The sequence below is a fragment of the Palaemon carinicauda genome, chromosome 1 (assembly GCF_036898095.1).
Source record: "Palaemon carinicauda isolate YSFRI2023 chromosome 1, ASM3689809v2, whole genome shotgun sequence".
Lineage (NCBI taxonomy): Eukaryota > Metazoa > Arthropoda > Malacostraca > Decapoda > Palaemonidae > Palaemon > Palaemon carinicauda.
This window is the reverse complement of record NC_090725.1, coordinates 269335228-269359308: the sequence shown is the minus strand read 5'-3', so window position 1 is coordinate 269359308 and position 24081 is coordinate 269335228. Positions and strand designations below refer to the sequence as shown.

Here is a 24081-nt window from a genome sequence, read left to right as displayed (position 1 = left end):
TAGAATGAAAGAATTAAAACACTTCTGCAGAATAGATTGATCCCCAAAAATCTTAAAAGATTTTATCAATAAGACAATATTTTGTGCAATTGAAGAAGGCACAGACTTAATGTGTTTCTCAAAAGTAAATTTTCTGTCGAGAATCACACCTAAAATTTTAAAAGTCATACAGAGTTAAAGAAACATTATCAATGTTGAGATCCAGATGTTGAGGAGCCATTGTCCTTGACCTAATTACAATCATAATTTGGGTTTTGTTAGGATTCAACTTCATACCCCATAATTTGCACCATGCAATAATTTTAGCTACACCTCTATTAAGGGATTTCAGCAACCCCAGATCTACATTCAGGAGATGGAATTAATGCAAATAGAGTAGCATCATCTTGCAACAAGCTTGTTTTCTAGACCAAACCACATGTCCTGTGTATATAATATGAAAAATAATGGGCCAAGAACACTACCCTGTGGAACACCAGATATCACATTCCTATACTCACTATGGTGCCCATCAACAACAACTCTTTGAGATCTATTACTTAAAAATTCAATAACAATGCTAAGAAACAACCCACCCACTCCCAACTGTTTAAGTTTGAAAACAAGGGCCTCATGATTGTCTTTTATCTAGGTAACTTTAGATAGTTTCTGTTGTTGGTTTTTATATTTCTACAGCATTTTGAAATAATTCTAATTTCATTACTACTCATTCCTTTCGGAAGACAATTTTTTACAGTACATGGTGTAGAAGTGATCCCAGTATGCAGGATATAATAGATTCTGAACTATGTTTTACTTATTTTGTATTAGTTGCTTATGTAAACCTGCCATTAATCTTTTCGATTATATTATAGCATTTATGACTTCCATTAGCAATATTTGGGCAAATATTCACAAAACCTAATTATTTCACATCCTACATAAATCCTTTGGTTGGAATATAAGTTAGCAGCTCAATGGAATTACTATTTTATTTTAGTTTATATTTTGGGTGTATCACCTATCCTTAGTATAACAAGATGGAAAAGGCTGCTTCCCATCTTAAGTTCAACGATAGCTATCTGATAGACAAGGGAACTACTAGATAGGTACTACTACTGTTTCCATCAGTTACTGATATTCTAATATCTACAGGACAGTATTAGACTTTATTAATTACATGAAACTTACCTCTAAATAGAACAAGCTACTGTATTAAGTAGAAGTGCCTGTTTGACAACCTCTGGATAAAACAAAGAAAATTCCCCCACCCACTGCCTTCATACCCTCTTTCTTTCAAATTACTTGCCAAAATCCTCCCTATCTGCTATGATCGAAAGTTACTGTGCAAAAAAGGTAAAGAACTAACTCGTCAGATTTAAGTGGTTGATACCACAATGAAAAGTATTGAAAAGTAATCGAATGCACAGTTTTTGTTTATTTATTTAAAAGAAATAATTATTATCGAGATATTTAAGGTTTTAGTTTATAAAATGAGCTGTATTTCTGTTTAAGAAAGTATAGATAACATACTGCGCAAGAGACAACACATAAGAGGGTGTGTCATGCTTCTAGTGTAGCGGCGTAGGCTACGAGTCTTGAACAAAAACACCGAACACTTACAGTAAGTACAGTTAAACTGTACTGTAGTAATATTACTGTACATATATTACAGTAATATATACTACACTATCAGTGAGTATTAGGTTACAGCACAGTATTACTAGATAGGAACCACTTTTGTTATACAGAAGAGTAAGGGGATGATGACGACTCAAACTTTACCTTAGCACAATACTGTACTGTAACCTTACTGTGTCCAGTATGTGGTCTACATGTGTGCAAATGTACTGTACACTATACATATGATTATAAACTATTGTAGAAACCAAATCAAAACAATATTAGGCAGTATTTACTGTGTTAATCATCAGCTCGGGCACCCGCTCGTGGCAAGGGGCAGTGACTTTTTAGGTTAGGTGTTATCCCACCCTACTGAAGTATCTATTAGCGAAAATTTGCATATCACGCCTGTGTCTGTAACCTAACTATCGCGAAGAACGAGGCTTGACTGTTTAGTAAAGACAGGGTACATTATAGAAAATCTATATTCTATTATTTCTCTATATTTCAGATACATGGATGTATGCGTCCTGACCACCTTCTGAATCACTGGGTATACAAGGACTTCGGTGCACCTCCATCAGCTAAAGGTTACAGGACCAATGACCAATCCTTACCTGGGTCCTCCAAGTATTAATCATAGCATCACTTGGGTCAAAAGTTTATCAAATTCATATCCATCATTATAAGTAGAGTTATAGACTCACCTTACTCAACTTAGTGAGAAGACATGCTGTCCGAAATACCCTAATTTTTAAAAACAATCAAAGCCATATATGTAAGCAGAAAATGGAGCAAGATATTGTGAAGAAAATAAATAAAACTTTAAATAAATGAGTCTATATCTCTATAAAAATAATAGGTATATATAGTTACTCCCTGATACCATTTCACCCACAGATGGTTATGATCTTGGTGGAAAGCATATACACATAGAAGTTCCAAAGAAAAGCAACAGCATGGCTCTTAACAAAAGTAGGGTGAAAAGTCTGAAAATCTACTTTTTTTTATAGGAATTTCATCTCTAAGTACAATTCTATTGTAGAAGAAGAAAATGAATTTGCAACTATACTAGAGTATTAGTTCTTAGTTATCTTCTCTGGACTTATATGTTCATAAATTTCAAAGGCTTTTTCTTCAACACCTAACGCTCGTTTTTGAAAAGGAGAGACTTATTGGTGCAAAGAATCCATTTCTATAGAGTAACAGAATATTACAGATGAATCAATCATGCATGGTCCTTCATAGATTCTTAAGTTGACAATTATTGCTCAACAATTTTTCTCATCAAACCAGGAAGAGTACTTTACAATAAACAATTAAAGCAACAGTGATGTTTACTTAGATATTCAAGAAAACTTTGCTGAAGTCATTTAAGTTACACTTAACTATAAAACATACAGAATGTTTACAGACTTACCTTTCCAATTAAATCAAAGAGATTAAAAACAGCCATTATTATGACAGGCATCCATGACTTCAAACGGCAAGACACAATCTCAGTTTCAATACCAGGGTATAAGCACAACGTTACAAAGTATGCCAATGCTATAGAAAGCATGTACTGCCATACATTTCGACTAACATGCCATCGGGCTACTACACCTCCTGTAAGGCCAGATAATGAAAAATTTAATTATTTTTACAATACAATTATGCTGACAGGAGATCCATAAAACAGTAAATTATAAATTAGTAACACATAACTATTCATCTATATCTTTCATGAGACTCATAACCTAGCTATAACAACTGTCACCAACAGCATACCTACATGCTTTCATAAATTTTACATAAAAATAGGGTTAGTTTAGGAAGAAAAACTCCTGTAGGCTAATAATGAACACGTAACACCAGCAGTTGAAAAGATACTCCAGATGTGGAAAACTTCATAAAATTTATGAATCCTACATATACAAATATACTTTATTGATGCTAGAATTGACTAATTGAAGAAGGAAAGTCAGTCTCATATCATTTGTTGTCATGATGAGCTAAGGCCAATGTGGATGAAACCAATTTGTTGGCATAGAACAAAGGTATTGCCAATATAAATTGAATTTTGATAATAAAATCGATTATTTCTATGCTTCCCTGATGATCATATCTCTACCCTCTAGAAGCTCAATTTTATTAACATTTACCTGCAAGACTGCAATGTCTCATTTTGTTTCCTTTCAATAGAATATGTCTATTAAAGTAGAGAGACAATATAGCAGTTAATGGCAATAACTGATAGCTTAGGCAAGCCATACTGCCTTTGTCTTCAGTCTCAAAGTTGACATCACAAGTCAGTGGGAAGGAGGATGGGCATGTATCTGTATTTGAACATCGGGCAAGTATAAAAATAAATCTTATTATTGAAATTCTTTCTACTTCTATGGACCTCCTGTGATGTTCATATAGCTGATTACCACACACTGATGGAGGCAAGTTTCCCGTGAAGGAAAGAAGGGTCATTTATAGTTTTGTAAATCTTAAAAATAATTAACATTCTAGACCAACCTACAATCTACATTATCAGTAACAAGCTGTTTAAAAAAACAGGAAATACAGGACTCCTGATTGTTTCCCTTAATACTATTGTATCCCCTAATTTCCTATTCATACAAACACCAACACCATATAACTAAACTTAGAAAATCTTTAAATTCAGAAATTAAAAATTAATCAAGCCAAGAAAAAGTTTTTTGGGCTCAAGCCATGTCGTCCTGATGGAAGGTTCCTTTCAGTAGCTTCTTAGGGTAAATTTGACTACAGTGATATTCCTAGAGAATTAACCTTACGGTCTCCAGAATTCTAACTCCTGGCACGAATATCCTCAAAGTTTTCTTTAAGGATATCGCATAATATCAGAGGACGTATTCTTGACACGCCACATAGCAATCTTCACCCCGAATAGCGTTTACGCCTCGAGGGGGGAAGTGGCAAAAACGAAGGGGAGCCGTTATTAAGGTACCCTTCCTCTGTTAGTATCTGAGTATCTAGATGGCGCCATTGTCGCCGCCATGTTTATTCCTTTATCTGTGGCGATCTCGCTCGGTGATTTTCCCGGTTGCTCTCTCGTTACTTTGGATTATTTTGGATTTATCATGCAATCTCCAGCCTCTTCTGCCTCTGGAACGTTGAGTATTTGATCTTTAAGTCAAATTAAGTTAAACTTAGTGGAAGAGCTGTTGCCTGAACCGGAGGCGTCATGGGCGGTGTCGTTCGTAACGCATAAGTTATTTAGCTAGCCAGAACGACTTTCCCGGTATAAATAGCATAAATAAAGATAGCTATTTAGTCTTCATTGCTAGGATTTAATTATATTATGCCGATAGTATTCGTTATAGTTTCGGCGATTTAGGTAACCGAACCTTGCTTACGCTAGGCTTCTTAGCCTAGGCGTTTCAGTTTACTTTCATGCATGATATAATAGACATTCCTAGTGTTCTTAAATTTAAATGAAGCTATTTAGGCAATTTATACATGTGAGATATATTGATTGCATATAAAATTTCCTCTTCTGAGATAGTATATGAGAGTGTTTCGGTGATTTAGGTAGTCGATTCTCGCTGCCACTGGGCTACTAGCCTAGTGACTTTAGTATACTTTCATACATGTTCCCCGGTTACCCTCGTGTATCGTTTTATCAATTCAGGCGGAGATAGATATCTCCTAGAATTATTATATAAAGCGATACTCGTCTCCAGTGGAGATTTAAGGGTAATCCCTCCTTCCCTCTGAGTGTAGCCTTAGGCTACAACCCTAGTTGGTCGTGCCTCGAGTTGTCATTCAGGCAGGACTAGGCTAGGGTTTTCTGTCCCTTCCCTTAGCCGCAGATGGCAGATTTTGGGTTTCGGTCAGAACCTCAGATTACATAGTCTTGTGCTGGCAGCGGGCCGGCAGGGTGAAGAGTCATTCCCCTGTCGGATTATGCTGCCGGCATAGGAGGCTAGACCTCCCTACACCGCACCTGAAGGGGTTATATGATATTGCCACCTTCTTCCTGCGGTCTAGTAGACTAGTCCTGTGCTTGCAGACCCTAGGCTGAAGAATAGACATTCTTCTGCCCCCTAGGATGGTGCCAGCACTGGAACTCTTTTTCTCTCCTGTTTAGGGGTGGCGGCAAGATTGCTGCTGGCCCCTTAACTGTATTGGCAGACCCTAGCCTGGAGAATAGATATCCTCCTGCTGCCTAGGATGGCGCCGATACTGAAACAGAGTTTCTTTAGGGTGTGGTAGGACCGGCAACCCTGCTGGCTCCTTCCACACCTCATACAGGACCCTTTTCCCTCCCCCCTCTGTCCTTTAGAGATGGCATAGCCATCGCAACCCTTTGGCCGTCGTCCTACAATCTCACCGCTTGCTGGCAGGTTGTAGGGCCGGCTCGGGCTTCTGCTTGTAGTGGCCTAGTCGCTCAGCTTTTCCTTATGGACGCAAGGCTCCGGGAGAGCTGTGCCGGCTGGGCCGGCTGCCAGCAGAGGATCCCTTTACTGTAGAGTGTTCTTCAGTCCTCTCTTGGACTGCCATTCACAAACCTGTGGCTGGCAGAGACCGGCAATGGTTGTGGATGGGTGGAAGCCTGAACAATACATTCTCCCCTTCCATTTGAACCCTCATTCTGGAGGAAGGCAGTAACACATAGCTCTTACATCATCCTTCACTCCTTGCTTTCTCTCTCTCTATCGCCTAGTGCCACCGGGTACTAACCTAACCGGCAGCTGCCGGCCACTACCCTAGCCGGCAAGGTGCTGGCTGGACTTGCACGCCGGCAGCCAACGAGCCGCCGGCACAACTACCTTGGCCGGTAAGGGCTGGCAGGGTTCAGACTACCGGCTACTACCCCGACCGGCAAGACGCCGACTGGACTAGTGCGCCAACAGCCGGCGGGTTGCCGGCCACCATCCCAGCCTGCGCATTATGCCCCAGGTGCTAGCCTTGCCAGCAACATTCCGGCTAGAACTACAGTATATGACTATACAGTAGCCAGTATATTTGCAGTATAGATCATACTGCAAACAGAAAACTATAGTATAAAATATACAGAAGTGGAATTTCCAACATACGCTGTGTGTCCATGCGCAGTCTATTGTTGAGACCATACTATAAAAGGAAAGGAAATTTCTTTCCATACACTGGACTAGTGCGCCAACAGCCGGCGGGTTGCCGGCCACCATCCCAGCCTGCGCATTATGCCCCAGGTGCTAGCCTTGCCAGCAACATTCCGGCTAGAACTACAGTATATGACTATACAGTAGCCAGTATATTTGCAGTATAGATCATACTGCAAACAGAAAACTATAGTATAAAATATACAGAAGTGGAATTTCCAACATACGCTGTGTGTCCATGCGCAGTCTATTGTTGAGACCATACTATAAAAGGAAAGGAAATTTCTTTCCATACACTGATAGATGATCAGTTACAAATGACCCTCATTATTAAGTTACACTTATCTATCCTTATAGGGTAGAACTCTTCTAATGGGCCTCCTGAATAGGATAACCATAGGCTTTAATTTTGAGGGAGGTCACAGCAATTGGCTGGGCAGGAAACACATGTATGTGTCTTTCCTAATTCATTTCTAGCTTACCTATCATAGCTATATGCAATAAAATGCAAAAATATTATTAATAATATTTATATAGTTTATCAAGTGAGATGAACTACCATATACTCATTTTGTTTTCCTCTCTTTACAGGAGGACCACCCTAAGTGCCGCCGAGTCTTCTGCAACATCAGGAGTAAGGACTTCTGTGGCCACGGGGAATGCAGGGCGCACTCCCACTGTTCCATCACCAAGGGAACTCTCAAGTATTGGGACCCCCAGGTATGTGATGTATGCAAAGCCTTGGTTACTGAGGCCTTTGATGACCCAAAGACAACGGAGTCAAGGGATGCAGCACGGAGTAAGCTGCATAGATGGGTCCGTGGCTTCCAGAAGAACGCCATGGGGCCTTACCTTCCGAATGAGCGGATGCGGGCCTATCTGTTCCCCAAGGCATCTGCGGATGCCATCATACCACAGCCTCACCCTGAGATACCTTGCGTCCAGATTTCCGTAGATACGGATGTCTCGGATGAAATGAAGGACATCCATCTAGATGAGAGGATGTCAGAAGTGTCAGAAGACACCGAGAAGGACCTTCTTGCGGAAGGTCAGGAAGAGGAGTCTACCTTGGCTCCTGAAACCGAAGATAATGAAGTCGAATCGGTGTCCGTTTCGTCGGTTCCAGCCCCAGAACCAGTGCCCTCTACGTCCTCTGCTCCTCCATCCGATGAAATGGGGAAGACACTGTCTACTCTCATGTCAATGATGGAGAGATTTGAGAAGCAGAGTGAAGAAAGGGAAGCTGCCTTGAGGAAGGAGATACATCAGCTCGCAGCGTCCCGTGGGTCTCAAAAGAGACTCAACGTGAAGGACTTTCCTTCATGTTCTGACGTAAACCCGTGGAGGCATGCAGAGTACATGCCAATCACAAACAGGAAAATATTCATCTCGGAAAAGCTGGGAACTGTCCTCATCGAAGATGTCGACTTTTGTCCCAGCTTTGAGTCTTATCCAGACTGCTTCGTCCGTCTGAAGGCGGAACCTGTGTCTAAAGAGGAGACAGAGCCGAAAGAGGTCATAGTTCTTGCCCATGGGAAAGCTCAGGCTTTAATGACTAGCAGTATGAAAGACAGGGGCTTCACTAACTCTAAAGTGCTAGCCCTGAGTAAGAAACACCCTTCCTTTCTTGCTCCAGCTACACTGGCATTTCCCTTTGCAGAAAAGGGGTTCAAGGCACTGATGAAGGCAGTAGAAGCTGGGAAACCTGGTCCTACACTTGAGGAGTGTAGACCCTTATCCCTAGCTCTGCCTACAGACCATAAGGACTGGAAGGAAATACACCTTACCTTCTCAGTCGGGAAGTTGGAGGCGGATATTGCTGGACGCCAGTTCAGTGAAAACCTCCCTAAGTTGTCTGATTTTCTCTTGTACAGAGAGCAAGAGACAAAGGAAAGGCTTGCCGCATCTCTATCCCTCCAGACTACCTTGGAGGCAATGGCAAGTGACCATAAAACCCCAGATATGTTTATGGTCGTGGCCAAGTCACACTTGGCAACACTAGTCAAGGACCCGTATGGCTTCGTTAGGGCCAGAAGGGCTTGTAGGGAGTTCGTGTTTGCTTCGGCTGCGGTGAAGCATGAACCCAGGAAGCTGAAATCTTCCAATATCTGGGGAAAGGACCTCTTCCCGAACGAAGTGGTCAAGGAAATAGTCGACAAGGCTGCCACAGAGAACAGGAATCTTCTCTAGAAGTGGGGTATGTCGTCTAAAAGGAAGTCTTCCCCGGATGAGGGTCCCCAACCAAAAAGGAAGACAAAGAGGCCAAGGTTGCCCTCTTGCCCCACCAGACAACAACAACTTCCCATGACCGCGGTGCCCCAGATGGTGGCACAACCCCAACCCACCTACCAGATGGTACCCCAGCAGGTGGTGTCCCAGTCACCAGCCTTTACTCCCGCCTATGAGAGGCAGACCACTACCTTTCGCCCTAAAGGTAGAGGGTCATATAGAGGTTCCTCCAGACGCCCCTCTAGAGGAAGAGGGGGTAGGGGAGGGCGCTGTCAAGGAGGCAAGTCCTCCGAACAACCGAAGCAATGAGATGCTTCCGGTAGGAGGAAGACTCCATTCATTTCGAGATCGCTTGACCTTCGATCCCTGGGCCACCAGCCTGATCAAGAACGGACTAGGTTGGAGCTGGAAGACAGCTCCACCATCATTTCCTCAATTCTTCCAACACTCCACCCACGTTCTGGAAGAATATACCCGAGAACTCTTGAGCAAACGGGTAATGAGGGCAAAGTCCATCAAATTCCAAGGAAGGCTGTTTTGTGTTTCCAAGAAGGACTCAGACAAACTCAGAGTCATTCTGGACTTGTCGCCACTCAACAAGTTCATAGTAAACTACAAGTTCAGGATGCTGACCCTTCAACACATAAGAACCCTGCTGCCAAAACAGGCGTACACAGTCTCCATAAACATGGCAGATGCCTATTGGCACATTCCAATCAATCGCCAACTCTCCTCCTACCTAGGATTCAGACTACAGAAGAAGAAGTACGTCTTCAGAGCCATGCCCTTCGGACTAAATAAAGCCCCAAAGATCTTTACAAAGCTTGCAGATGCAGTCATTCAACAACTACGCCTACAAGGTGTCCAGGTGGTAGCCTACCTGGACGATTGGCTAGTGTGGGCAGCATCCGAGACGGAATGCATGCAAGCATCCAAGAAAGTGATCCAGTTCCTGGAACATCTGGGATTCAAGATGAACGTCAAAAAGTCTCGACTATCTCCAGCTCAAAAGTTTCAATGGCTTGGAATACATTGGAACCTACATTCACACCACCTCTCCATTCCATCAAAGAAGAGGAGAGAGATAGCGGGATCTGTCAAGAGACTTCTGAAATCCGATCGGATATCAAGACGCCAACAGGTGAGAGTGCTGGGCTCCCTTCAGTTTGCATCAGTGACAGACCCGGTGCTAAGAGCACAGTTAAAGGATGCATCAGGAGTCTGGAGAAAATACGCATCAAATGCTCTAAGAGATCTAAGAAGACCGATACCGACTCGACTACGATCAATTCTCAAGACATGGTCGAAGGCCAAGAACCTGAAGAGGTCGGTGCCTCTGCAACCACCTCTGCCTTCAGTCATCATCCACACGGACGCATCAAAGGAAGGATGGGGAGGTCCCTCTCACCAACGGAAAGTCCAAGGGACTTGGTCCTCTCTATTCAAGACCTTCCACATCAACATTTTGGAGGCCCATGGCAGTCTTTCTCACGCTGAGGAAATTGTGCCCTCGCCATTCAGTCCACATAAGACTGATTCTGGACAGCGAGGTGATAATGAGATGTTTGAATCGTCAAGGTTCGAGATCACCCCAACTCAACCATGTGATGTTGGCCATCTTCTGCTTGACGGAAAAGAAGAGATGGCACTTATCAGCAGTTCACCTTCAAGGGTTCTGCAATGTGACGGCAGATGCTCTATCCAGGCTCACGCCGATAGAGTCAGAATGGTCCCTAGATGCAGGATCATTCTTCTTCATCTTATGTCAAGTTCCAGAACTGCAGATCAACCTCTTCGCGACGAGCGACAACAAGAAGCTAACTCGTTATGTGGCCCCATACGAGGACCCTCTAGCAGAAGCGGTGGATGCCATGTCCCTTGACTGGAACAGATGGACCAGGATTTACCTGTTCCCCCCAACCAACCTTCTGCTGAAGGTCCTCAACAATCTGAGATCCTTTCAGAGAACAGCAGCCCTAGTGGCTCCCAAGTGGCCTATGAGCAATTGGTTCCCTCTAGTATTGGAATTGCAGCTGAGGCTGGTCCCTCTGCCAGACCCAATTCTGACTCAACAAGTACAGAAGACGACTGTCTTCGCTTCATTACAGAAAACCCAAGACCTTCATCTCATGATTTTCTCTCCTTAGCAGTTAAGAAAAGGCTTGGAATCTCGAAAGATAGTATAGACTTCTTAGAAGAATATAAGTCTAAATCTACCAGAAGGCAATATGAGTCATCTTGGAAGAAGTGGGTTGCTTTTGTCAAGGCAAAAAGACCAAAAGAGATCTCAACAGATTTCTGTTTATCCTTCTTTTTTCGCTTTCATGAACAAGGTTTAGCAGCCAACACGATAACAACGTGTAAATCTGCCTTGACTAGACCTTTGCTTTATGCCTTCCAAGTAGACTTATCCAATGAAATCTTTAACAAGATCCCTAAGGCCTGTGCTAGACTTAGACCTGCAGCACTTCCGAAGCCCATCTCATGGTCGTTGGATAAGGTTCTACACTTTGTCACGACAGTGAACAATGAGGACTGCTCTCTGAAAGATTTGACTCAAAAAGTTATATTCTTGTTTGCTCTAGCCTCGGGGGCCAGAGTTAGTGAAATAGTGGCCCTTTCTCGGGATGAGGGCCATATTCAGTTCACAGAAGTGGGAGAACTGAATCTTTTTCCTGACTCAACATTTCACGCCAAGAATGAGCTACCTACCAAAAGGTGGGGTCCCTGGAGAATCTGCCCTCTGAAGGAAGATGTCTCGCTGTGTCCAGTAGAATGTCTAAAGGTCTATTTTCATAGAACTTCAGACTTCAGGGGAGGACAGCTCTTTAAAGGAGAAAAATCGGGCTCAAACTTGTCCCTAAAACAACTAAGGGCGAATATCACCTACTTCATTCGCAGAGCGGATCCTGACAGTACACCCCAGGTCATGATCCTAGAAAAATTGCTTCGTCATTGAACTTCTTTCAATACATGGATTTCGAGCGTCTTCGCTTGGATACTGGATGGAAGACATCCAGAGTGTTTTTTAAACACTACACGAAGCAAGTGCAAGAATTGAAAAGGTATGTGGTGGCGGCAGGTAGTGTACTAAAACCTGTCACTTAGCGCTGCAAGGAACAGTGAATTGACTGGGACTGTTATGATAGGGTGTGCGTGTTGACACCTTACAGTGCAACATGTAAAGTGAAGTGTCACCAGGATGACACTATGGACAGTTCCAGTTACTAAAGGTGAAGAAACATAGAGTTATCACTTGTTCCATGTGTTTTTTACACTGTGAAAAGACAGTTATTCACAGAAATGTATATTAGAAAATTTATTACATTTTCAGTTTGGTGGCATTAACTATCGTTTCCTTTCAGGTGAAACAAGTAATTCTGATCTTGTCTGCATTTTTATGTTTCTTATTATTCACTAGCATTTTTTGTGTTTACAAAATGTATGTTGAATTACTATTTATTGATTACCAATAAACAATTGATTGGTATTTGCGTCTTATTTCGTCCCAAATTTACATGAAGAAATATTTGTGTGAGCATTATTTACTTATTCCCTTTTAATCAGCATATTATCATGAGAACAACTGGAGTAACTTTGTTCTTACATGTATACAAACCTTTTCTGCCTATGCATACCTTGTTTCTACACAGTTACAAACTTGTCTATTGTTGCATACAGCTAAACCTGTATGCCTTAGATGATATAGTGGCGTATATAAACATTTGTTCGTATTGGGAATACAAACTTCGACTGATTGGGTATACAGCGAGACCTGTATGCTTTTTGTTGCTAGGTTTGTTCATATGGGATATGCAAACCTCGAGAATTTTCCTGAGTCTAGTATGACTCTTCCCTACAGGGGGCAGGAAGCACTAACATAGTTCATGATTAGAAGTAATGACATATAACAGTAACGTCTTATGTCGTTAAGGCCTGAGCGACCAAGGAAATATTGTCTTGAGGTTAAGGCACAATTGGAAATCCACAGATACATTAATGCTCTGGTAACCTTCCATCAGGACGACATGGCTTGAGCCCCCCAAAAAAATCTATTTTTGGGTGAGATAGCCATGTCGTCCTGATGGACCCGCCCTCCTTTTTATGAAAAGGCCTTGGCAGGATCCCTCCCGAAACTACTGTATCTGTAGCACCTTGCTCAACGCTACAAGGAATAAACATGGTGGCGACGATGGCGCCATCTAGATACTCAGATACTAACGGAGGAAGGGTACCTTAATAATGACTCCCCTTTGTTTTTGCCACTTTCCCCCTCGAGGCGTAAACGCGATTCGGAGTGAAGATTGCTATGTGGCGTGTCAAGAATACGCCCTCTGATATTATGTGATATCCTTAAAGGAAACTTTAAGGATATTCGTGCCAGGAGTTAGAATTCTGGAAACCTTAACCCTACTACCCCCAAGCTATTTGGAACTTTCCAACCCTTAATCCCCAAGCATTTTTTTTTAAGCACATTTTGCAATATATATTTTTTAAATGGCTTAATTTTTGTCATAGAGAGGTCAGGTTGGTCTCATTCTTTTGGAAAATGCCTGAAGTTTCTCATAAAGTTATCAAAAATACGCAAAAAGAAATGTACTGTAAATAGCAGTTTTTTTAAAGGACGTACCAGTACGTCCATGGGGGTAAAGGGATGAGTTTTGTGAAAAGTATCAGTACGTCCATTGGGGGTAAAAGATTTAAGGTTAATTCTCTGGGAATATCACTGTAGTCAAATATACACTATGAAGCTACTTAAAGGAACCTTCCATCAGGACGACATGGCTATCTCACCCAAAAATAGATTTTTCGCTTCGCTCAAAATCCGTTTATTGGACCACATTGCTGGCAGCCACTAGAAAACCTAAAGCCCAGCAATCTTGGTAAGTAAACTAGGATTGTTGAAAATAATGTTTAGTGAGTAAAATATGCCAATGAGCAGCCACCAAAACCCTTTCCAAATAAATATTTTTGCAGATATTATGAGATGTAGCTGTACATTGAATATCATGAACCCTACCCTTCAAGAGTGTTTCAGACTTGGATCCAATTCTTTATGAGCCACTGTGACCAAACTTTTAACAAGAAATGACATTGCACTTTTGGACAGAGGATGATTGGGAATTCAAATTCCATAGGGCAAATTATGAACACAACCTCTAATACTCGTAGTCTTGTCCAAATAATACTGAGTGGCCATTACTAGACAAAGAAATCTATTTTCTGATGTAATGCCTAAATCTTTTTCCAAAGATAACAAATTCGTAGATAATTTGTATTTTTCCTAACTATACAAACGTTAGCTATTTAATATGGGTATTACTTTCGGCGTAGCTGAAATGACGAGCCATTAGAATTTTAACGAGGGTTTACTACCCCCATCGCTAGTTAGCGGGGGGTAGGGGGGGGGGGTAGGGAGGGGTAGCTTGCTACCCCGCCCCCCCCTCACACACCTGTGTGGTAAGCTCACTTTGCTTAGAGGTAGGACTTCACGGGGGATAAGGCTGGCGGGCAAGTTTGATTAAATAGCTAAGGTTTGTATAATCATCTTTTTCCAAAGATGACAAATTCGTAGATAATTTGTATTTTCCCTAACTATACAAACGTTAGCTATCTAATATGGGTATTACTTTCGGCGTAGCTGAAATGACGAGCCATTAGAATTTTAACGAGGGTTTACTACCCCCATCGCTAGTTAGCGGGGGGTAGGGAGGGGTAGCTTGCTACCCCGCCCCCCCCCCCTCACACACCTGTGTGGTGAGCTCACTTTGCTTAGAGGTAGGACTTCACGGGGGATAGGGCTGGCGGGCAAGTTTGATTAAATAGCTAAGGTTTGTATAGTTAGGAAAAATACAAATTATCTACGAATTTGTCATTTGTTCCGTAACTGAAATACTGTACAAACCAAGCTATTTAATATGGGTGACTCAACCCTTAGGAAGGGTGGAAAAGTCCCAGCCATACTGGCTTTTGGCTTTGCCCGGGGACTCATTATCTGAGTTTGTCAGCACTCAAACAATAAAGAGTCCCTGCACCTCGCTCGCACCTTGCTATGCAAGGGCTGCGGCCTACGTAAGCTGTGTGAAGGATCATGTGTGACTCGTCCTAGGAAGTTGACCTGAAGTTCTTAGATGGAAAACTTTAGGCTAGGACTTTACCAATAACACCTCGTCAGGGTATGGGGACGTGACAGTATTAACTTAATACTAGGAACACAAGGAAACATGGTTTACCTGCAGTGGTTTGAGGTCAGCTGTGCAGAGAACCCAGGATGCTGCTTTCCCCAAGAGAGGGGAGGATGAAGAAAAGAATATGGGCCAGACATACCTTTTCTTTCATGCAGACTAAGACAGGGTAACAATGCCCTGAACCCTCTGCTACTTGTCCATTAAGGAGCCTGAGGTTTAAACCAGCTGTTGTGCAGCCACCACAGGGCCGATACAGAACGTATCGAGCCTCCTGTGGGTCACGTCTTGCAGGTAGTGGGCTGTGAAGGTCGTCTGACGCTTCCACACCCCTGCTTGTAAAACCTGCATCACTGAGAAGTTCTTCTTGAAGGCCAGGGGCATAGCTACGCCCCTGACATCATGCGCTCTAAGGCGACATGATGGAGGAGGGTCAGGATCCAGGGACAGATGGATCACCCTACGAATCCAAGCTGAGATGGTATTCTTGGTGACCCTTTTCTTCATTCTCCCAGTGCTCACAAATAAAGCTTGCACTTAGGGACGAATACAACCGTTCTTTGAGATATAACCTCAGACTCCTTACTGGACACAGTAGGGGATGGTCTGGGTCATCTGTTACAGAACGCAGACTCAAAATCCGGAAAGAGTCGAATCGAGGATCCGGCACTCCCGGATTCTGTGTCTTGGCCACAAACTCAGAGACGAATCTGAACGTTTCCTCCCCTCATCCCCTAGCATGGGCGATGTCATACGAGAGACCATGAAGTTCACTGACTCGCTTGGCCGAGGCCAAAGCTAGAACACCGCCGCCTTCCAAATTAGGTGGCGATCTGAAGCCTGCGTAATGGTTCGTAGGAGGTCTCTTATGAGACCTGAGAACTCGAACCACGTTCCATGGAGGAGGTCTCACTTCCGACTGAGGGCAGGTAAGATCATATCTTCGTATGAGTAGGGAAAGTTCCAGCGAGGAAGAAATGTCCACTCCTTTGAGCCTTTAGGCTAGACTTAAGGCTGAGCGATAGCCTTTCATTGCCGAGACTGAAAGGCGCATTCTTCCCGCAAATATACGAAGAACTCCGCTATCGCTGGAATAGTGGTATCGAGTGGAGAGATACCCCTTCAAGACTCCAACCACAGAAAACTTGCCACTTTGCCTGGTAGACCCCTGCGGATGACCTACGCAGGTGTCCAGACATCCCGTTCGCAACTTGTTGCGACCATCCTCTCTTAGTGAGGAGATGCTGGATAGTCTCCAGGCGTGAGGTCAAAGCGAAGCTACGGCTTTGTGAAAGATGTTGGCAGTGGTTGTCTGAGTAGAGTGTGTCGTAGAGGGAGCTCTCTCGGTAACTCTGATAGGAGTTGCGGAAGGTCCAGAAACCATTCTGTGTGATTGATTGATTGATTGAAAGTTTTCTGGCATCCTGACATCTAAGGTCATTGACGCCCATAGCATTTATTATATATGAAAAATAAAATAGAATTCAATTAAAACCATAAAAGTTAAGAAGTCATTACAATAGTTAAATAGTTTTCAGAAGACCTGCTTCTGAAATAAATCTAAAAATTCCACTCGCATAGTAGGACACATCATGTCCAAGAATCTTGGCAAGGATGAACCTGCCATCCTCACCTCGAGCCTCAAACAGATATCTATTTCTTAAGTTAGTAAAATTAGGGCATTCGGTCAACAAATGCCTCACTGTTAAGGGTACTAAACAGTCCTCGCAATACGGTTGGTGTTGGCCCTTCAGCAGAAACTCGTGTGTCAACCGTGTGTGACCACATCGGAGGCGACAAAGAGCCGTCTCCCACTTTCGGGGCATCATGTTATACCTCCAAGGTGATATGATATTTGTTACTTCCCTCATTTTATTGCCATCTTGACTATCCCAGTGCTGTTGCCATTTATTACAAACCAATTTCTTGATGTAAGGTAGGATATCATTACAGGGAATGGGATGCCTCCTTGGTAGCAACTCGGATGCCGCATTCTTCGCCAGTAAATCAGCCTTCTCATTCCCAGACACACCTACATGTGCTGGAACCCAACAAAATTGAACTGTTATACCTCTCCGTGCAATAATAAAAAGCCATTCTAAAATCTTTAAAACTAGAGGGTTACTAGAATTAAAAACTTGTAAAGCTTGAAGAACACTCCTTGCATCACTAAAAATGGTAAAATTACCCTCCTTTTCCAAAGCTATTTTCTCAATAGCGGTTAGTATGCCATACAGTTTGGCAGTAAATATGGAAGCTGTTAGAGGAAGTGCACCTCTACAATTAAAATCATTACTATGTACTCCAAATCCAACGCCAGCATCAGATTTGGAGCCATCAGTATATATAAAAGTCGATCCCCTATGTTCTTCGACATGTTCCATAAAAAGAGACCTGGATTCTAAGTCAGTCATATTCTTCTTAACTCCAATAAAGTATTTACAAAAAGATATGTCAGGTAATTTCCATGGAGGCGTTGATGATACCTTGAATGGAAGCACATTAATTCTAATTAAATCCAGATTGTTTAATAATTGTTTCACCCGAAACCCAAAAGGTTGAAGAGATTTTGGGTGCAGCTCAAAGTAAGTTGAGTGTCTTACAAGGCTTGCAGTCTGAAAGGCAGAAGAATTAGGGAGTCTTTGCAATCTAAACCAATACCGAATAATAGAGGACATTCGGTAAAGGTCTAGAGGCAACTCCCCAGCATCAACAAGGAGACTTGTGATAGGCGAAGTTCTAAAGGCTCCTGTGGACAATCTAATGCTAGCATGATGTATTGAATCTAATATTTTTAACCGACTTGGGGTTGCTGACGAGTATATTTCGCACCCATAACTAATTTTGGAAAATATCAAGGCCTTGTATAATTTAAAAATTGTATTGCGGTCTGCCCCCCATGATGTATGGGACAATACTTTTAAAAGATTCATAGCTTCAACACATTTAGCTTTTAATGCTTTTAAGTGAGAAACCCATGTAAGCCTACAATCAAATATCAACCCTAAAAATTTAGCTTCACTTGCACATGGGATCCGTTGACCTTTGATGTATATATCCGGGTCTGGATGTACTCCCCGTATACGACAGAAATGGACAATTGTAGTTTTACTTGTCGAGAACTTAAATCCATTCATATCGGCCCAATGGATAATTTTATCAATAGAGAGTTGGATTTTTCTCTCAACCACTGCCATTCTGGCCCCAGCAAATGATATGGAGAGATCATCCACAAATAATGTTGCGAGAACATCCCGGGGAATGACTGAGGATATCCCATTAATTGCTAGTGCAAAAAGGGTTACACTCAGCACACTCCCCTGAGGAACTCCTTCTTCCTGGCATTTCCATTCTGCGTGATGCCATAGCGTAGCTATAAAGGGTCATCGAAAGATTGACCGATATTCTGGTCTTGTTGAGCACCTTCCTCATCAGACAGAACGGGGGAAAAGCGTACACGTTGGTGCTGTCCCATTGTTGTTGGAAGGCCTCTTGCCAGAGTGCCTTGGGATCTGGGACTGGGGGGCAATACAGCGGGAGCTTGAAGTTCAGCACTGTAGCGAACCGATCCACAGTCGGGTAACCCCACAAAGTCAGGCTTTGTTGGCTACTGAATGATCCAAGGACCACTCGATACTCATTACCCGAGACGCTCTGCTCCGACTGTCGGCGAGCACATTCCCTTTGTCTGGAATGAAGCGAGCTGATAGAGGAATCAAGTGGACTTCGGTCTATCTCAGCATCTCTACTGAGAGATGGGATAGCTGCTTTGAAAAGGTGCCTCCTTGCTTGTTGATGTAAGCTACTACTGTGGTGTTGTAGCTCATCACACCACAGAATGATCCGCCAGGTCTTTGTTGGAACTGTTGAAAGGCCAGGAAGACAGCCTTCATCTCTAGCAGATTCATATGGAGGCACTTTTCCAATTCTGACCACAGCCTGAGGTACTGTGGTACAGAACATGCCCCCCCCCCCCTTCTTTTGTGGTGTCCGAAAACAGCATCCAATCCGTGGGAAGGAAACGAGAAGATCCATTCTTTTTCGTAGGTTCTCGCCTGTCACCCACCACTGGCGGTTGGTCTGTTCAGCAGGATCCATAGGGATCATGATGTCAGGGGAATCACAGTCTTGATTTCACTAGGACCTGAGTCGCCCCTGGAGAAACCTCATCCTGAGGCGACCGTTGATAACTAGACGAGCCAAGGGTGAAAGGTGACCGAGGAGACGTAACCACGATTGGGTTAGAAGCTCTTCTCGTCTGAGGAAAGGGCTTGTGACTCTTCTCAGCCTTGCTATCCTGTCGTCTGATGGAAGGCCATATGGAGATTGGTGTCTATAAACATGCCTAGGTGAACCAGTCTTTGATTGGGCAGCAGAGCGGACTTCTCGAGACTTACCCTGACCCTTAGGTCCTGGCAAAGTCCTAGACGTTTGTCTCGGTGTCAAAGAGGGAGTGACTCCGAGTCTGCTAGGATCAGGTCGTCATCCAGATAATGGAGGAAACGGAAACCGATCCTGAGTGCCCACAAAGATATTAGGGTAAAAACTCTGGTGAAACCCTGTGGTGCTGTGGACAGACCGAAACACAGCACCTTGAACTGGTACTCCTTGTTGTCTATGCTGAATCCTAAGTAAGACGGATGGACTGGGATCTGGAAGTACACGTCCTTCAGATCCAGTATACACAAGAAGTCTTGCGGTTTACTCTAAGACTGACTGTGTCTGCGGTCTCCATGCTGACCGGAGTTTGCTTTAATCTGGGCCTCTGCCCACAGAGTTCGCCCCCTTGCTGATCCCATGGCAAGGGTACTAAATGACACCGATTCGTCCTCAGGGGAGGTAGAGGTGTTGTGAACAGGACGCGATATCCCAGACTGATTACAGAAATCGTCCAGGAAACGGCCCTGAGTTGCCGCAACCTGTCTGCGCAGCCTTGTAGGTATCTCGCCACTGGCGGATATGCAGGGGAACTGGCAATCCTACCGTTTGCGGCCTCGGCTGCTCCTTCTAGGATTCTTCCCTCCCCTGGGGGACTAATTGCCTTTCTTGTCCTTGACTGGAAAGGGCTTAGACCCCTCTGTCTTAGCTGCCGTTGTTCTGGTGGGACGTGGTTGCTGAGATGCTGGAGGTTTATAGGGCTTGAATGTCAAAGCCCCATATAGGAGGGAGTCTTGGTGACTTCCTACACCTCTCAGCCGCCTGCTTCACATCCTTAGGCTCAAGATCGTCGGCGCTTGCGAGCTTAAGAAGATCGTCGGCGTTGGCGCACGTAAGAAGATCGGCGAGTGCGCGCGGGAAACCATCGGTGCCCTCGCGCGGACGATTGTCGGCGCTTACGCGCGTAGGAAGATCATCAGTGCTTGCGCGCGAAAGAAGATCGTCGGCCAAGAAGATCGTCGGCGCTTGTGCGTGTTAGAAGATCGTCGGCGCTTGTGCGCGTAAGAAGATCGTCAGCGCTTGCGAGCGAAAGAAGATCGTCGGCCAAGAAGATCGTAGGCCAAGAAGATCGTCGGCACTTGAAGATCGTCGGCCAAGAAGATCGTCGGCGCTGGCGCGCGAAAATAAATCGTCGGCGCTTGTGCGCGAAAGAAGATCGTCGGCGCTTGCACGCGTACGAAGATCGTTGGCGTAAGAAGATCATCGGCGAGCACGCGGGTGCGCTAGGATGCAGGGTCAGCTGACAGGACGATCAGGAACTGGGATGTGTCCTTAAAAAGGGCGGGCATCCCCCGATGAGGACCGTAGGCAGGACTGCTTCAGAGTCCAGAGCCGAAGTCCTTCGTTGCAGTGCAAGGTTGAGCTGGTAGATCGGTAGGTCAGCTGGCAGGACGATCAACACTGGAAGTTCTGCTTGATACCCCGAGGAAGGGTCTCTATGAGAGACCTTTCCCGCGAACGGGAGAGGTGCCCTTCGTAGAAGAGACTAGGAGACACTCGCAGGCTGAATCACTGGTGAGCGCCTGTGCGCTATCTCAGGAAACTGCAACGATGTGCGCTGAAGCGTAGGTGAACGTTGGCGCGCAGTCCCTGGAACAGGATGTCTCTGGATGGCAGTCTCAGGAACAGCAGGAACGGAGATGGCAGGTCAGCAGGTCTAGGAGATGGTTGGGTTAATCAGGAACAATACTCCGAAGAGGGGTCTCTATGAGTGGCCTCTCTCGCGAACGAGAGAGGTGAATACTTTGTAGAAGAGACTTGAAGACATTGATGATGGCGCCCCTTAGGGCCGTTGGATCAGCAAGCTGACCTATAAGGAGCAATTCTCCGAAGAGGAGTCCTTAAGAGTGGCCTCCCTAGCGAACTAGGGAGGACACAAGACTGATCCTGCAGCTGCTCAGCCCCTTGAGCATAGTTGCAGGTGCGACCGCTCAGCCCCAAGAGCATAGCCACCTGAAGTTTTCATGCGCCCGGCCTTGCAACCGCTCAGCTCCTTGAGCAAGGTTACAAGTGCGGTCGCTCATCACCAAGAGGACCAGGAAAACCCATCCAGGAATTATTAAGGTATGAGAAGTTCCCCCTTTGTAGGGGGAAGCTCTCACACCTGGGAAGGGAACCTCCCTCGGAAGGGAAGTTACCTACCCCTGGAGGCGAACCTCCTTAGCGTTCTAAGATGAACTGAAGAGCTGACAGTTGTCACGGGAGAACTTCTAAGAGAAGGGATAACGCCCATGACGATGTCCTAGAGAGACGGCAGCGACAGCAGACTCCCCAGGCACAAACAGGACAGCTCTGCTTTGTTGGCACACTTTAGTCAAACGAAGAAAAACTGCATAGTTAACTGGGAAAATAAAGTTAAATAATTATTTAACAGAAATTCCCCCGGGGGGAACTCCGAAGAGTAACACCGAGGGAATAGCAAAACATAAGAATTAAAAATTAAGTATGCGCCCTCCTCCCCTACTGACATTCACGGGAGAAGGGGGAGGGCGGAGAACTGTAACAAAAAAGGGATTTTGACGTAGGAAAAATCTATTTCTGGGCGAGAGACCCGTACCGCCCAGTGAAATGCTCCTTTTACATCATTTCTAAGGTAAAAACTGCTATGAATTTACCGGAGAAAAAATTGTATAGGAAAGCTAGGTTGAACCCAGCTCGCTCACCTTAATAAGGTGTCGGTATAATACTGGGGCGTGAATAAATCACAACCAGAGGTCTCGCACCATTTAGATATCTCCTGTCAATATCCCCGAACAGCGAGGCGCCGTTCAACATCCTACTACTACTAGCAATCCCACGCCAGAGACGTCACTCCTTATAGCACCCCAGATTGGGGCCCAATCAGGGAGGGACGGGTGGGTTCACTGGGCGGCACGGGTCTCTCGCCCAGAAATAGATTTTTCCTACGTCAAAATCCCTTTTCTGGGCTCCGACCCGTGCCGCCCAGTGAAATCGTACCAGAGAATGGGGACCCAATATGGCTAACTACCTGAGGAGAGGATAACACAAAAATAACATAGCTGATGAGTTTTAATATCAAAAGGGAGGGATGAGGAATCCCGTTAAAATAGATCAACATGTATATGACAGTGATAAATAGACATGGTAAACAATTCAATAATGAAACCCGTAGGTAAAATTCAACAGATATGAATAGTGGTAATCAAGCTTGGTAATAAAAATGCAAAGGTAAAAATTCAATCATAGATATGAATATGAGCATAGTACAAAATCCCATCAGGGGATGATAGAGAGAGAACCAAGCAAAAGTAAATCCATAACAAAGATTTACCATAAAATAAAATCAGCTCGGGGATTTTAAGAACAAGTGAAATCAAAAACAATTCGTGAAATTGATCAATTGAATAATAAAATAATACACCATAAGGGTGTATGGTAAACAAAACAGGTAGGAACAATAGGTAAGCCAGGCAGGAGGGAAAGAGGACAGAGCAAGACGTTGTGATTAGGACTCAGTACCTTCAGGAGGAACTATATTCCCTGCAGCTACTGTGGCGAATCTAAGAGCTTCTAAAGGTTTTAGGTAGTGGCGCTTGAAAACTTTAGGGGACTTCCAACCCGTATATTTTGAGAGCTCATCAATTTCATATGGTGGAAAAAATTAATTGAGGTAGCCACAGCTCAAATATCATGGGCATGTGGGAATGATTCAGGATTAGCTTGTTTAATAAAATAAAGAATTTGTTGCCTGATTCCCTTAAGGGTAATAGTTCCTCCATGTTCTCTAATAAATAAGGGCCCTGTGGTTGTGGTGGAAGTTCTACTTAAGTAGGATTTCAGGGTGGTAACTGGACACAGGGATGGATCCCGAGGAAGTGGAACAATCTTCCAGGGAGACCACCTGTTTTGGGGGTCCTCATTTTTAGCCAGAAAACTTTGTTAGGGGAGAGAAGGACCTCACCCGAAGAGAGAAACTCTATATGACCTGGGTCTCTAGATAAGGCTGACAATTCTGAGATTCTGGAGCCAGAGGCGAGGCTCAAAAGAAAAAGTGATTTTCTTAATAATGCCATATAGTTACAGGATTCATTTGGGATGTCAGAGGCTAGCTTAAGAACATCGTTCAAAAACCAGGAAACTGCGCTAGGGCGAGTTGAAGGTTTTAGTCTGGCACAAGCTCTCGGAATGGATGAGAAATATGAATCCGTTAGATCAATGTCAAAACCAATATGGAAGATCTTTTTCAAGGCTGACTTGATTGTAGTAATTGTATTGGCTGCCAGGCCTGATTCGAAGAGAGTTCTGAAGAATGTGAGTTAGGTTCATCGTCATTTTCTCAACTTGGGAATCTTTCAAGAACTTAGCTAATTTTTTGACAGCTGAGTCATATTGACGGAGAGTAGATTCCCTTTTGTCAGATTCCAGGAAAATAGTATTCAAAGGATCGATGTTTGCACCTCGTTGGGCTGCGAACTTCATGAAGTCCATAAAGTTAGGGCATTCAGAATCCTTGAGGAAGCGAACACATTGCGAGTTTGTACTGTCTGTGTTAGCACCGGATTGGGAATCCA

General features: G+C 44.0%; 1 protein-coding gene across 1 annotated transcript in view; it reads right to left on the bottom strand.

Annotated features, from left to right (window-relative positions):
* The window catches only part of Ent3 (equilibrative nucleoside transporter 3), a 119690-nt gene that overhangs the window by 5516 nt on the left and 90093 nt on the right, over nt 1-24081 (bottom strand). Inside the window, exon 10 of the mRNA XM_068390420.1 lies at nt 3023-3210. Within this exon, the coding sequence (XP_068246521.1) occupies nt 3023-3210 (188 nt within the window). The remainder of the gene's footprint in view (nt 1-3022; nt 3211-24081) is intronic.